Source organism: Rhincodon typus, chromosome 11, assembly GCF_021869965.1.
Source record: "Rhincodon typus isolate 14 chromosome 11, sRhiTyp1.1, whole genome shotgun sequence".
Classification (NCBI taxonomy): Eukaryota; Metazoa; Chordata; class Chondrichthyes; order Orectolobiformes; family Rhincodontidae; genus Rhincodon; species Rhincodon typus.
This window is the reverse complement of record NC_063342.1, coordinates 54,491,603-54,507,457: the sequence shown is the minus strand read 5'-3', so window position 1 is coordinate 54,507,457 and position 15,855 is coordinate 54,491,603. Positions and strand designations below refer to the sequence as shown.

The 15,855-nt window shown below is 41.6% G+C and overlaps 1 protein-coding gene across 2 annotated transcripts in view; it reads left to right on the top strand.

The window, feature by feature from the left end:
• Positions 1-15,855, top strand: part of dmd (dystrophin) — a 1,291,331-nt gene that overhangs the window by 256,501 nt on the left and 1,018,975 nt on the right. For both annotated transcript variants that reach the window (XM_048602828.1, XM_048602824.1), the window contains exon 14: positions 6,326-6,489. In XM_048602828.1, coding sequence (XP_048458785.1) covers positions 6,326-6,489 — 164 coding nt within the window. The remainder of the gene's footprint in view (positions 1-6,325; positions 6,490-15,855) is intronic.

Here is a 15,855-nt window from a genome sequence, read left to right as displayed (position 1 = left end):
GATAAGTAAGTATTTAACAAAAAATACTTTAGGTACAATAAGCAGATAACCCTTGGAGTGCCAGATTTTGCTATATTAATTGACTTCTGTTTCTGTTTACTGAGCAGGTTGGTAGGGATCCATTAATACTTGATTTGGTATGTTATAAAGCGGAGTTTGATCCCCACTCTGAGAACTAAAACCGAAACACCCAAAGAGGATCATCTCGCCCTATAACCTGTACAAGGAGTGTGAAAAGTGATGTAACCTGCCTTTCAGCAACTTCTATTGGTTAAATAAAATAAATCCCTGACACTCACTTTACAATCAATAAGTAACAATTTGTTTATCTAACTCTAACAGTGAATAAATTAACAAAACTATGAACAAACCAAATAAATCCCTTCTAACTACTAACTATTCCCAAATAAAACACGATTCTAATGGTATGCTGTTCCAATAAATATAAGTCCCACTTATATAATTCTTTTAAAATTAGAATTTAGTCTTTGAAAATTACAGCCAGGTTACCTCTCTTCCGGAATGTTCTGTGCCTTCTCCATCAAATCTTCTTTCAGGAATGCCTTCCTCTGAATTCTTCTTTTAGGAATCTTAGCTAAGAGTGCCGTGATATTGTTGTGAGTAGATGGTGCTTTCTGTAAGAACTGAGAGCTCTTATCTCTAGCAGATGGCAGTGATAACTGCGCTTTCTTTTGTACCCATGATGACATATCAATATTTCTTACAGTAGGATTGGTCCTATGTTGTTAAAACTATCAGATTTAAATTTAGTTGGTTTTTGATATGTAGGTGGTTGGTTCAAATTAATTGGCTAAATTCAAAACTTGTTGTCTTGATAACAAAATAAAACCGCTGCTTGGCCAAAGAACTGTACAGCCTTTTGATATAAATATTTCAATTCAGATGCTCTCTGTGCACCTGCAAACCTACAAACTGCTGCCCACAGGCTTCCTTTTTGAATTTCTAAGCATGGAAAAAACACATCATCTTTTAAAGAGACCACAAACTGCTTTCCCCCCACTACTATTTTACCAACACCAATACTTTACAAACTCTAAATTCTAACGTCCTGCATTCTAATCCACAAGTACCCAACTTTGCAACAGTTAACACTTGGAACCTCAAATGCAAGGATGCACAAACCTTCCAGGGTTATGTGCATTTTGCTTATTTTGCTATTTCCTTACCAATTTTTCATTTTACTTCGAAATGTTGTGTGCAGTTCTCTCATTTCCCCAAAAGATGTTAATAAATGAGGAACAGCTGCTGTATCTTTATTGCACTTGCTAAGATGAGTGAAGAGAGGAATGCTATTAAATATTAATAATAGTACTTTGATAGCATCACATGCAGTTCACTGTTGAGTGTGCCAGCGTATATTAATATGCTTATGTAGCCTTAGTGCCTGCCAGTGTTTTCCATAATTCATCTAGGTCAGAACGAAAACGTGACATATTGTTGAAAAGAAAGCGGTTAACAATATCTCATCTAAATAATCTTCTACAAATAAAGCAGGTACTGGCAGCTGGGAAATAATCCTTCACTTTTAAGTGTTGAAATTCATCTGGCCAAATGCTAGAAATAGTTACAACAACAACACGGCCTATTTATTTGCCACTTTTTCACAAAATAAAACAATCCATTGCACTTCACAGGAGTATTATAAAATAAATTGGAATCCTGAAGTCAAAAGGAAATTTTAAGGTCTGATGGCCAAAAGCTTGGTTGAAGCCATTGTCTTTATAAAGTGGGAAAGTCAGGAAAAGGTGCAGAGAAATGCAGAGCAGGTATTCTGCAGCTTCTGTGGAGCTAAATGACGGTACTGCCATCAGTAATGGGGCCATCAAGATTAGGAAAGCACAAGAATTAGAAGAGCATAAATATTTCAGAATGTTATTGAAATTGCATATAAGGTGTGAGAAGGCCACGGATTAATTTGGAAACAAGGAGAGAATTTTAAAAGTGAGACGTTGCATGGCTGAAAAGTGTAAGTCACTGAGCAAAGAGAATGGAATCAAGTAATGAGCATGAATTTATACTGCACCTTATTATATCTTCAAGGCATCCAAAAACAACTGACATCTGTTGAAGTACTGTTGAAATCCAACCACTCTTGTTAAGCAGCGTGGTATGCAGTTTGCACGCAGCAAAACAGCATAAACACATTATGAAATGTGGATCACGAAACTGATTATTGGTGGCTCCCACTTCGTACAGACAAAGAGGATGGCCATGGGTACTCGCATGGGCCCAAGCTACGCCTGCCTCTTCGTAGGTTACGTGGAACAATCCCTCTTCCGTAGCTACACTGGCCCTAAACCCCACCTCTTCCTCCGTTACATTGATGACTGTATCGGCGCTGCCTCGTGCTCCCACAAGGAGCTCGAACAGTTCCTTCCACCCCAACCCTAAGTTCACCTGGACCATCTCTAATACCTCTCTCTCCTTCCTGGACCTCTCTGTCTCCGTCTCCAGCAACCACCTAGAAACCGAAATCCATTTCAAGCCCACCAACTCCCATAGCTACCTAGAATACACCTCCTCCCACCCACCTTCCTGCAAAACTGCCATCCCCTATTCCCAAATCCTTCGCCTCCGCCGCATCTGCTCCCAGGATGAGGCATTCCACTCCCGTACATCTCAGATGTCCTCGTTTTTCAAGGACCACAAGTTCTCCCCCTCAGCGGTCGAGAACGCCCTCGACGGTGTCTCCCGCATTTCCTGCAACTCATCCGTCACACCCGCTCCCCGCAATAACAACCAAAACAGAATCCCCCTTGTCCTCACGTACCACCCCACCAACCTCCGGATCCAACGCATCATCCTCCGACACTTCCGCCATCTGCAATCCGACCCCGCCACCAAAGACATTTTTCCCTCCCCACCCTTATCTGCTTTCCGGAGGGACCACTCTTTCTGTGATTCCCTTGTCCGCTCCACACTCCCCTCCAGCCCCACCTCACCTGGCACTTTTCCCTGCAACCGCAGGAAGTGCTACACCTCCCCCTACACCTTCCCCCTCACCCCCATCTCAGGCCCCAAGACTTTCCACATCAAGCAGATGTTCACCTGCACATCTGCTAATGTGGTATACTGCATCCGCTGTTCCCATTGTGGCCTCCTCTATATTGGGGAAACCAAGTGGAGGCTTGGGGACTGCTTTGCAGAACATCTATGTTCGGTTCGCACTAAACAACTGCACCTCCCAGTCGCGAACCATTTCAACTTCCCCTCCCATTTGGCAGACGACATGCCCATCCTGGGCCTCCTGCAGTGCCACAACGATGCTACCCGAAGGTTGCAGGAACAGCAACTCATATTCTGCTTGGGAACCCTGCAGCCCACTGGTATCAGTGTGGACTTCACAAGCTTCAAAATCTCCCCTCCCCCTACCGCATCCCAAAACCAGTCCAGCTCGTCCCCGCCTCCCTGACCTGTCCTTCCTCCCACCTATCCCCTCCTCCCACCTCAAGCTCCACCCCCATCTCCTACCTACTAACCTCATCCCGCCCCCTTGACCTGTCCATCCTCCCTGGACTGACCTATCTCCTCCCTACCTCCCCACCTACACTCACCTCTACTGGCTCCATCCCCACCTCTTTGACTGGTCTGTCTCCTCTCCACCTATCTTCTTCTCTATCCATCTTCTATCCGCCTCCCTCTCTCTCCCTATTTATTTCAGAACCCCCTTCCCCTCCCCCATTTCTGAAGAAGGGTCTAGGCCCGAAACGTCAGCCTTCCTGCTCCTCTGATGCTGCTTGGCCTGCTGTGTTCATCCAGCTCTACACCTTGTTATCTCTGATTATTGGTGGCATTGTTGAAGAAAGGAATGAGTGACACTAGTCAGACCAAAGCTGGAATACTGTGAACAGTTTTGAGCCTCTTATCGAATAAAGATATACTCACTTTGGAGGCAATCCAGAGTCAGCTCACTTGGCAGATATTGACAGTGAAGGGTTTGCTTTATTGAGAGACGTTAAGTATGTTGGGCCCATAATCACTGGAATTTAGAAGCATGAAAGGCAACCTTACTGAAGCATACAAGATTTTTTTAAGAGGACTTTCCAGACTAGTTGTAGACTGGTTGTTTCCTGCCCATGTATGAATCTAGAACCAGAGGACATAATCTCAGTGAGGGTCACCCATTTAAAGCAGATAGGAGAAGGAATTTCTTCTCTCATAGAGTAGTGAATGTGCGGAATTCCTTATTGCAGAGGGCTGTTGAGGCTGGGTCATTCAGGATGTTCAAGGCTGAGATTGATTTTTAATCAGTATGGGAAGCAAAGGTCACAGGGAAAAGGCAAGAAAGTGGTTTTCAAATCTCATTGCATGGTGGAGTAGATTTGATGAGCTGAATGGCCTACTACTGCTGCTACATCTTACGCTTAATGTAGACTTTGAGAGAATTCCGGGCTATTTAAGTGATACCTACCGGATTTATGTCCATCTAAAATGACAGGACATTTATTTCACATGTTATCTGAAACAGTTACACAAACCGTCTTAAAACAGGTAAGCTAACACTAAAAATTCAGAATATCTGCTTTTATCATAAAAGTTTTTTTTAAAATGAGAACATATTAATAAAAAGGAAACAAAAGTATTAAAAAATAATTTGAAAGGGGAAAAGTTAATTTTTACAAGTTTTAGATTGCTGTATTTTCACATGCTTGGCTAACTGTATACCTATTTTCACTAACTGTACACTGGAGCAAGCTAAAACTAGCCAGTCCTTGAAAACACCACCGTAATTCAAGGCTTTTATTGTAATGGTGAATGGGATATAATCATAAAAAGTATGGGTTAGAAAACTATAACCAGAATTAGTGCATTAATTATAACATATTTAGAGTACTTAAATTCAACATACCAAAGAAAAGCAATTGCACAAAATAGGTCAAAAGGCATGGTGCAGAAGAATTGGCTCATGCAGCTGTAGGCTTTTATTCCCATTTTCCCTCGTCTTTCAGATTTATTCTGGATAGCAATAACCCAGCATGGATCTAACAATTGAATATATGCAACATTCTTTATTTAAGCAAAGTTAACTGCACAAAAACCTAGCCATACAGTGCTTACAACTACAAGTGAACTCTTTTATGTGGCCTTGTCCGAAGACCTGAACAGGTGGTTGGTCGTTGATGAGTCAGCATTCCCAAGCTAGCTACATTTTTGCCTTGACGCCAGCTTGTTCTTTTTTAACTGTTTCTATACAACGAAGCGATGCATTTACAATCTTGACACCATCCAGCCTCTAGTAAATGATCAGTTTGGCAATTGGCAAACATCATGCATGTATCATGTTTTTGATGACAGTTTGAGCAATTGACTCATTAAGACTTTGCTTATGTCTCCTTGGAAAGCTGCTTATTTCGCCTTTAATTTTGACATAAAATTTAGCTGTGCTGGCTTTTATGTCATCCAATCAATCACATGACATTTCGACAGCACAGTTCCATGACAAATTCAGCTGATAAATAGGCCACATTATCACATTTGATTCATTGTGTGTATTATATAAATTTTCAGCATTTCCAGAGCGACTGTGACAGTTCAGGCTATTGCTGCTGAGTTAAAATACTTCAGTCTAAAGTGAAACATGCAGACACGCACAAAGGTGCACACAGACACCAGTAACCTTTCAAATCATCGGGTCATCATCAGGTTTCATATGTTTTCTCCTGATTTCATGTAGCTTAATTTTATTTAACTTCATTTCGGCCAATCCAGCAGATTTTGGGTTAATATCTGCACAACTCATTCAATTGTCACCAGAACATAAACTTCAAGGATGCAACATGATTCAAACCTTGAAAGTTATTCAGAGGTTAGATATCACTATTTATTTGTGGAATAAACTGTCACTAAACACCATGAGTACGGAATTTATTACAGGTTTCAATCAGAATTAAACTGAATGGGCTACTGGTTAGAGGAAAAGGTACAAGTGAGTAGAAATGATATGGGACATGCCCTGACTTAAATACAAATTTATTATGTCGCACTTACAACAGTCTGATCTGGGATGGTTTAAAGTCTTGTTCGTGTGGCTGCTGTTCTTCTCTATTTGCGTATTAAAACACTATATTTACTTGTTCACCATTTTGTAGTGAGCCACAAGGCCCTTTTTCATTTCAGTCAATGTTCGGCCCCAGGCTGAATTGGATTAAACATTTTTATTTGATAGAACCATGCATATGTTGTGGGGATCAGATCATGAATGAACTGGAACAGTCTCTTTCCTTATTTTCTGCATGGTTTTCAAACCATCATTAGTGAAGTCACTCGAGTAGTCTGTGACCTCTTGTCTTAATACCTTCCTCAGATGTCGCAGTCTGTCACCACAACTCAGACGTCATTAACACAGACCATGCTGATGGAAACTGTAACCATGGTTACCACCAAAGAAAAGATTTTGAAAGAGGAACTTCCCCCTCCTCCCCCTCCTAAGAAGAGGCAAGTCCTCTTGGACTCCGAGCTCAGGAAAAGGTGCGTCAACGAGCATTATGAAGGCATTTATTAACATTTTTGTTTGAGAAGGAGAAAATGCTTGTTGTGTCATTTGTGGAACTGTACTGTCGTCTAATGTAATTAATGTTTTGTTTTAGGTATATCCATTGGCCATTGTTTAAGTGGAGGAACACAAATACTTTGTATGAAATAAATTGGAAGAAATTCCAGTGTGTTTTGTGATGGCATCTTGAGGTCTACCTTTTCCTTCTCTCATAGTATATAGTACATCTAAAGTTTCATTCTATGTACTTCTGTTAATAAGAGCCAGATCTCCATCTAGTGTTTAAAATTATTATCACCAATGTTAGGTTTTTAAATATGCATCAGAAAAAGTAGTAGAAGACCCTTTACAATGTGATTAACTCTTTAGGATTGCATTCATGTTCCTAGACAACAGTTACGTTGCAGTAATGCTGTATAATAATTTATGTTTTCAATAGTCATATTACGTAAAGAATTCCAGTCAAAAACCAGGGAGTATACAAAAAGTTTCGGAAGAAATTCAGAAAGGATATAAGAAAGGCAAAGAGCTGCTATGGAAAAAATAACATGTAACTTAAAAGAGAACACAAATCTTTTATGAGCTAATAAAGATAATCCCAATAGGTTTTATAGCTATATTAAGAGTAAAAGGTTGGCTAAGGAGAGAACAGGTCTCCTTAAAGATCAGCATGGCCACCTATGTGTGGAGCCGCAGGAGATTGGGGAGATTTTTAATGAATATTTCTCCTCACTGTTTATTGAGGAAATAAGGAAAACAAGTGGGGATGTTTTGGACTGCATACACATTAGCAGGGAAGAGGTGTTTGCAGCCTTAAAGTGCATTAAGATGGATAAATCCCCTGAGCCTGATCAAGTCCATCCTCGGATATTTTGGGAGGCTAGGGAAGAAATTGCAGAGGCCCTTGCAGAGATTTTTGCTTCATCGTTAGCCACTGGTGAAGTTCTGGAAGACTGGAAGATGGCTCATGTTCTTACATTGTTTAAGAAAGTTAGCAAAGACAGGCCAGGGAACTACAGACCAGTGCGCCTGACATCAGTGGTAGGCAAGTTATTGGAGAGAATACTGAGGGACAGAATCAACCAACATTTGGATAGTCAAGGATTTGTGCCTCGGAAGTCATGTCAGACAAATCTTCTTTCGAAGAGGTAAGCAAGAGGATGAATGATGGGTAGGGCAGTGGATGTTGTCTATATGAACTTTAGTAAGGCCTTTGACAAGGTCCTGCACATCAGGCTGGTCATCAAGGTTAGGCCACATGGGACCCAGGGAGAGCTAGCTAATTGGATTCAAAATTGGCTTGATGGTAGGAAGCAGAGGGTGATTGCTGAAGGTCACCTCTCGGACCGGAGGCCTGTGGCTAGTGGTGTGCCACAGGGGTCAGTGCTGGGACCTTTGTTATTTACTTATTTACATAAATGATATGGATGTGAATGTACAAGGCATGATTAGTAAGTTTGCGGACAATACAAAATTAGGAGTCATCGTTGATAGTGAAGAAGGTTAGCAAAAATTACAGAGGGATCTTGATCAGATGAGAAGTGGGCTGAGAATTGGCAATTGCAATTCAATACAGTGTGAGGTGTTGCACTTTTTGGAAAGTCAGAGCAAGGTAGGACTTAAATAGTAAGGTCCTGAGGAGTGTTGTGGGACAGAGAGACCTAGGAGTACCAGTACATAGTTCGTTGAAAGCAGCATCACAGGTGGACAGGGTGGTGATGAAAGCATTTAGCATGCTGGCCTTTATCAGTCAAGGCATTGAGTACAGGAGTTGGGACATTATGTTAAAGTTGTATAAGTGGTCAGTGAGGTCGCACTTGGAGTATTGTGTACTGTTTTGGTCACCCTGTTATAAGACAGACATAGTTAAATTGGAAGGTATTTACGAGGATGTTGCCAGGATTATTAGGCCTGAGTTATAGGGAGAGCTTGGCCAGAATAGGACTTTCTTCCTTGGAATGTAGGAGAGTGAGGGGTGACCTTATTAAGGTGTATAAAATCATGAGGGGCATAGATAGGATGAATGCATATAGTCTTTTTCCCATGGATGGGGAATTGTAAACTAGAAGGCATAGGTTTAAGGTGAGAGGGGATAGATTTAAGAAGAACCTGAGGGGCAACTTCTTCCTGCAGACAGTGGTGCGTATATGGAATGGGCTGCCAGAGAAAGTGGTTGAGGCAGGTACAATAGCAACATTTAAAAAAAAATAATTGGACAGGTACATGGATGGGAAGAGTTTAGAGGAATATGGACCAAATGCAGGCAGTTGTAACGAGCTTAGTGGGCACCATGGTCAGCATAGACCAGGCTGGGCTGAAGGGCCTGTTTCTGTACTGTATTACTCTGACATGCTCTTATATATGCACAAGGGATGGGCAATAATGCCCTCGTCCTGTGAATGCATAAAAAAAATTGGTAAGAGAATGGTGGGACTCTTTAGGGTTAACAAGGTAATCTGGTATGACTAAGGACACCATGCAGGTACTGAATAAGTACCCTGCATCTGTCTTCACAAAACAAAAGGATGAAGTTAACGTCAGAGTAGAGTTCAGGCAGAAGGAGCCGATGAAATGGGGTCAGATGAAATTGCATGCAAAGAATGTGCTAAATAGGTTGACATCATTTAAAGGTAACGAGTCATCCAGTCAAGATGGAATGTATCCTGAGTTGCTATGGGAAATTAAGATGAAGACAGTGAAAGATCTAAGAAAGATTTTTTAGCCTCCTTGAACTTTGAAGTGGCACCAGAGGACTGGAAGATTGCATGTGTACTTGCTCTGTCCAAACGTTGGGAGTGGTACATGTGAGAGTCGGTTGTGTCAGATATCAGTGGTGACAAAGTACAAAACATCACTGTCAAGCATAAAATTAATTCTTCCTTGGAGAAGAATGCAAGTGACATTTTCATGAAGTGTTTGCTAAAGACAAATCTATTCCGACTGCTCTGTCTGAACTGATTGTTCAAGTAACAAAAGGCATTGTTATATTTTTTTCTCTTCATTCTTTCATTTTGTTTATTCACTTGTGGGAAGTGGGCATCGCTGGCTGGGTCAGCATTTATTGCCTGTCCTAGTTGCCCTTGAGAAGCTGGTGGTGAGCTGTCTTCTTGAACCGCTGCAGTCCTCCTGCTATAACATGACCCACAATGCCCTGAGGGAGAGAATTCCAGGATTTTGATCCAGTGACAGTGAAAGAACGGCAATATATTTTCAGGTCATGATGGTGAGTGGCTTGGAAAGGAACTTAGCAGATGGTGGTGTTCCCATGTATCTGCTGCCCTTGTCCTTCTAGATAGAAGTAGTCATGGGGTGGAAGGTGCTGTCTGAGGATGTTTGGTGAATTTCTGCAGTGTGTCTTGTACACACTGGATGCTTGTGAATGTGAAGCCTACAAAGTGGGCTGCTTTGTCCTGTATGGCATCAAGCTACTTATGGTTTGCTGGAGCCTCCCCCACCCAGGCAAGCCAGGAGTATTTCATCACACTCCTAACTTGTGCTTTGTAGATGATGGACAGGTTTCGGGGAGTCAGGAGGAGACTTATTCGCTGTAGTATTCCTAGCCTCTACCCTTGTATATGTGGAGAGTCCAGTTGAATTTCTGATATATGGTAACTCCCCGGATGATGATAGGTGGAGATTCAGTGATGGGAACACCATTGAATGTCAAAGGGCAGTGATTAGATTGTAAATAGCAAATACATACAGATTTAAAGAGATTGTAGTCCAAATAACAAAATGGGCAGACACATGGCAAATGCATTTTTTTTTGACCAAACAATGTGAAGTGATGCACTGTGGGAGAAACCAGATTGAGAGTCACGTTTATGTCTTGTAGGGGACAAGGAATAGGCTGACTTATCGTACAGATGTTTAAAAGTTTCTGTGCACATGAGAAGGTAGATAAGAAAGCATATAGAATATTTAACTCTGTAAAGGGGCAGTGAACAGAAAAGCAATGATGTCATGATGAACTTCTCAGTCTCTGATCAGGCTTTAACTGGAATGTTGTGTACAGTTTTGAGCATCACAATTTGGGAAGGCTGTCAATGACAAGGAATGAGATCAGAGAAGGCTTGTCAGCAAGATATCCAAAAGTTGGAAAACTTCCAATTGTGTGAAGTGAGTGGAAAAGTTGTGATTGTTGTTAGTAGAGCAGAGAAGACGAGGGGAGATCTCATCGAACAATTACAAATTATGAGAGGCTTTGATAAAGCAAGTAAGGAGAAATTACTTCCTCTGGCACATGGAACTGTAATGAGAGTACCCATAGATTTAAAATAATTGACAAAGTGAACTGGAGGGGATGTGACGAGAAATCTGTTCACCCAGGATGCTGACAGCCAGAACATACTATTTACATGAATATGAAAGGCATTGATTTAATGGGCAAATGCTGAGGTGCAGCTCCTGTTTCTGGTCAGGTGTGTTCTTTCTGTGCTGCACGCTTCTCTGGCTCTTCAAAGAGGTGGACTGCTTCACACTGCATAATATTCAACATTGAAAGCGTTGATAAATTTGTCTACAGCAAGCCAAGAGCATTGTTGAGGAATCTGCAGTTTAATTCCATGCACAGAACTAGGGTGTTTGGTATTTAACAATGCTGTCACACTTACTGGGTGCAATCTTCCCCTTCTTGAGGGTGGCAAGAAATGCGCATTATAAGGCAAATGGGCCCTGAGAGATACTCACCACCTTTGTCATTAAGAGCTGGACAATTGTGGATTTTCTCAACTCACCGCCCATTAAGATCCAGATGATGTCTGTTAATGGCTTCGACACATCAGGAGATTTTAGTTACAGCAGATATCTATACAGCAGTTTCAGGAGCATGTGTGTGTGTCCTGCCATTTGATCAATTTTGTGTCCTTTCCTTCAGAAACATTTTATGTTCCTTTATAATAACTTTTTTCCCATACATACAGATAACATTTGGACAGAGAGGAACACAAGTTAATGCATGTTAGACCTTCATTTCCCACATCAGGCCGGATCAGATCAAAATCCCAACCTAATCTAATCTACTCACCACTACGTATTCTGGGAAAATTCCAATTTAATTGCTGCAAAGTATAACGAGTGAATTTAAATACTTATTGGATTTTGTTCCTTTTCTGTTTATTTAAAATGTACAGTTTTGATGAGTCCTGATTAAATTACTGTGGGTACTGGCCTAAATGACATTCCACCTGTATGAGATAGGTGGATTAACAACAACTAACGAAGGGACCGATTAACTCCAAAGTGCAGCAGTTCAATTTTGAATTATTTAATTCCTCCTCATATCCTTGGTTTTCTTGGCAATGCCATTGGCACTAAATGTTTAAAGAAAAATGAGAAGAAAGCCAAAGGTGTGTCAAAGTTGATGATTATCATTTCCAATTAAATTAAAGGTGTTATTTAAATACTCCCTTTTCCAGTTGAACAGTACATATTTTAATTGAGATCATAAGGTGAGAATCCTAACTCTCTAATGTAGAAGACTAGCAAGGCTGAAAAGAGGAAATAAAGTAAATCATGAAGCAGTGACTAGATGATACTTATCTTGGGTTTTTAAAGAGAGACTGGATTGTAGGAGGAGGTCATAATTGAGGAAGGTAAGTGCTCCCATAATTTTGCAGGGAAAGAACATACACATCTTGATTTCAGTTCACTAAAGACTGTTTTTGTCCCCTTGGTATCTTGTGAAATGGTGCAGAAACACACATACATTGTCAATACCCAGCTCTACTTCACTTCTACCTCTGACCATTTTCTCCACTATATCTAATTTGCCGCACTGTGGATGAACAGAAACTGTATGTAACTAAATGCAGAAAAGTCGGAAACTGTTGCCCTTTTTCACTCCTTACCCCTCTCTGACAGTTGTCAGAGGCAGAACCAGATCATCCACTATTACTGTTCTAGTCCTACTTTGGCCCCCACCCACAACTCTTTCTCTGATATATCGATGATATCATCCGTGCTGCTTCCCTCGCTCATCCTGAGTTGGAAAAGTTTATTGATTTTGCTTCCAATTTCCACCCTGCCCTCATTTTCACCTGGTCCATCTCTGACTGTTCCCTTCTCTTCCTCAGTGTCTTTGTTCCCATTTCTGGGGATAAGCTGGTCAGCAATATACACTACAAACCCACCGACTCCCTCAATTATCTTGCCTATAAATCTTCACACCTTGCTTCCTGTAAAGACTCTGTTGCATTCTCCCAGTTCCTCCATCTCTGTTGCATCTGTTTCAATGATGTTAACTGTGACAACCGAAATGTCCACCTTCTTCCTCAACCAAAGTTTCCCCAGCAGTGTTATTAACCGGAGCTGACCCATCTCCCACACCTCAGCCCTCATGCCCTCTGTTCCCTCCTGTAACAGTGATGGGGTCTCCCTTGTCCTTGCCTACCATCCACATTCAGAGGATCATTAACCTCCATTTTCACGAGCTCCAGTGAGATGCCACCAGCAGACACACAATCTCCTCCCCTTTCTTGTCAGTTGTCTGCAAGGACCATTCCCACTGGGACGCCCTGGGCCACTCCTCCTTCACTCTGCTAACCCTCACAGTCGCACGGCACCTTCCCCTGCAACAGCAGAAGGTGTGAAACCTGCCCTTTTACATCCTCCCTCCTTCGTATCCAAATACACCCAAATACACCTTCCTGGTGAAGCAGCACTTTACCTCCACTTCACACAATCTGGTCTACTGCATTCGCTGCTCACAATGTGAACTCCTCTATATCAGGGAATGGAAGCGTAGACTGTTTGACCACTTCGCAGGACACTGGTATTCTGTCCACGGAAAAGATCCTGATCTTCCAGTTGCCTGCTACTTCAATACACCATTCTGTTCCCTGGCCAACATCTCTGTCTCAGGCTTGCTGCAGTGCTCCATCGAAGCACAGTGCTAAGTGAAAAAACAGCACCTCATTTTCTGCTTGGGGACCCTGCAATCTTCTGGACTTAATATCGAGTTCAGCAACTAAAGGATGTGGGAGAGTTCAAGTCCTAACCCCAACCCATGTATACCAAGCCTTATTATCACATGGTCTGCTATTACACACAACCCATTGTTAGCCACTAACAGTCCCAATTAATAGCTATTCACTCTCCTAACCAGATTGTTATCCATTCCTTTGTCTGTCTGACTGTTCTGTTCTCTCATTGGGCTCTGTTCCCATCTATCATTTACTCCTTACCCCCTCCCCCCATCCTATCTTCTGCATATAAACCGCCATTTTCCGAGCTACCATTAATTCTGAGGAAGGGTCATTCGATCCGAAATGTTAATGATTTTTTCTTCACAGATGCTGCCAGACCTGGTGAGCTTTTCCAGTGACTTCTGATTTTGTTTCATTCACTATTTTGGTGTTGTAATTGTCATCAGAATGTGCTTCTGACATCAGCAATACCTGTAACGCATGGTGGAGCAGGTGCTGGGACATTCCAAAACACACCACCGGGCTTGCTGATGCGTTAGATTCCATTGCCTGAAGTCTATGCCATGCACAGACCTTCGATGTCCATATAGCAGAGAGAAAAAGATGAGTGGGAAAAGTTGCTTCCAATCTTGATAAATGTAAATTCACCCAAACTCTCTCATCCCTTTCCTAACTCTCAGCAAGTTACAATCCATGATCGCCCCTATACTCCCCTGATCTGTGTTGGCTCTGGACTAAGTGATGCTGCAAATTTAAAATTCTTAGCCGTGTTTTCAGATCCTTCCCTGTTTCTGTAATCTCCTCCAGCCCTCCAAAATCATTACACTTCATTAATTCTGGCATTTGCACATTCTGAGTTATACTTTTAGTCGTTAAATTGTATGGAATGAATGAGGTATCAGTTTCATTTTATGGTCATTCTTCACTTGCCTGTTCTGTCCCCACAATCTGTCCAGTGGCTATTCTTAACCTCAAACTGATTTCTTCTCCCTCTTTTTTAGGAAATAATTGCTGGAAATATTGAGGAGAGCTTATGTTATTTTCAAGTTTTAAAGTATTGACAGAAATTGAATAGTAGCATTTTAAAAAGGAGGCCAATTATATTCCACCCACAAAAATCATTTGGAGTGGGTGGATTTTTTTGTGAAATGAAAATGGTTACGGTTGGTGGTTCAGCGCTTTGACAGGTGCTGAATAATTGAGTGTATTAATCATGCTGATTACCTGCAGCCTCAAACCAAACAAGATGATTCTGAAAGGAACATGAACCAGAATATTTGCTAAACATTCTCCCCCATATTTAATTGCCAAATGCTGGATGGAAATGGGCTGCATTATTTTTGAGTCTTTTCAAAGATATTCAGGATTTTTACTTCTTGTTCAGATGAAAGCATCACATTTATGCTGCAGTCTGTATAGACACTAGCAACTTTCTTGTTTAAAGTATACGAAATTTGGAATCCTGTGTTCTTACTAAGAGAATAAAGGTGTAAGATTCTATAGTTTTGAAACAGACAAAATAAAGTTTATGTTCCAATCTAAAATATGTATCTTCTACTCCACCATCCAGAGTTAATGGAAGATAAACCTGAATCAATAGGCAAACTGTGACTGAATAGATCTTGCTGCACATTGAATAGCAAATGTGGTCAAGCCAGATCCATGGCTTTTTCAGCAATCTACGCAAATGCGAGTGATGCTGTGGGTCACCAAAAACTCATTAAAACTTTACCCCTTGCAGAAAGGATTGCAGTTTCTTTCATTTAAGGGTCTAGCATCGGAACTCCCTGGAAAGAAAATGCTCACATCGGGATAGTTGAATCTCTTCACTCAAGACCACATTTCATAGGATCTCCATACTGTTCACAGGCAACTAATTACTGGCCAATTTCATCATCTTACCTAGCAGCTAGCTTAACCAAACTGTCACTGTCCCTGAATTCTTCAAGCCTTCTCAGCTTCTTGAAGCACTGTCTCATTTATATCCTGCTCCCCCAACCCCTCCCACCCCCCCAAATGATGCCCCTGCTCTTTAGAGCCAACAACAACACTTGAGCTGTGGAGATACCTTGTTGAGCTGTTCTGCTGTTTTCAATGTGCTGCCTTCTTAGCACCTTGTGATATCTCGCAAGAACTGCCCGGAGTCTGTTCAGAATAGCACTTTTTTTGTGCAGAGCCTCATTCTCCTACTTCTAGGCACTTGCCTGACTAACCAGACTGACTTTGACAACCTTCTGCTTTGATGACCTCCGATGAACTGACTGTGTCGCATGGGTTCCCTTTGATGTCCTTCTCCAATCCTGTGATCTCCTTTTCTGCACCAGTCATCATAATGCAAGCAAGCTACTGTTCGAGTGGTCAACCCCTGCTCATTGTCAGCAGTTACACTGTGGGGGAAAAGCCAGATACAGCATG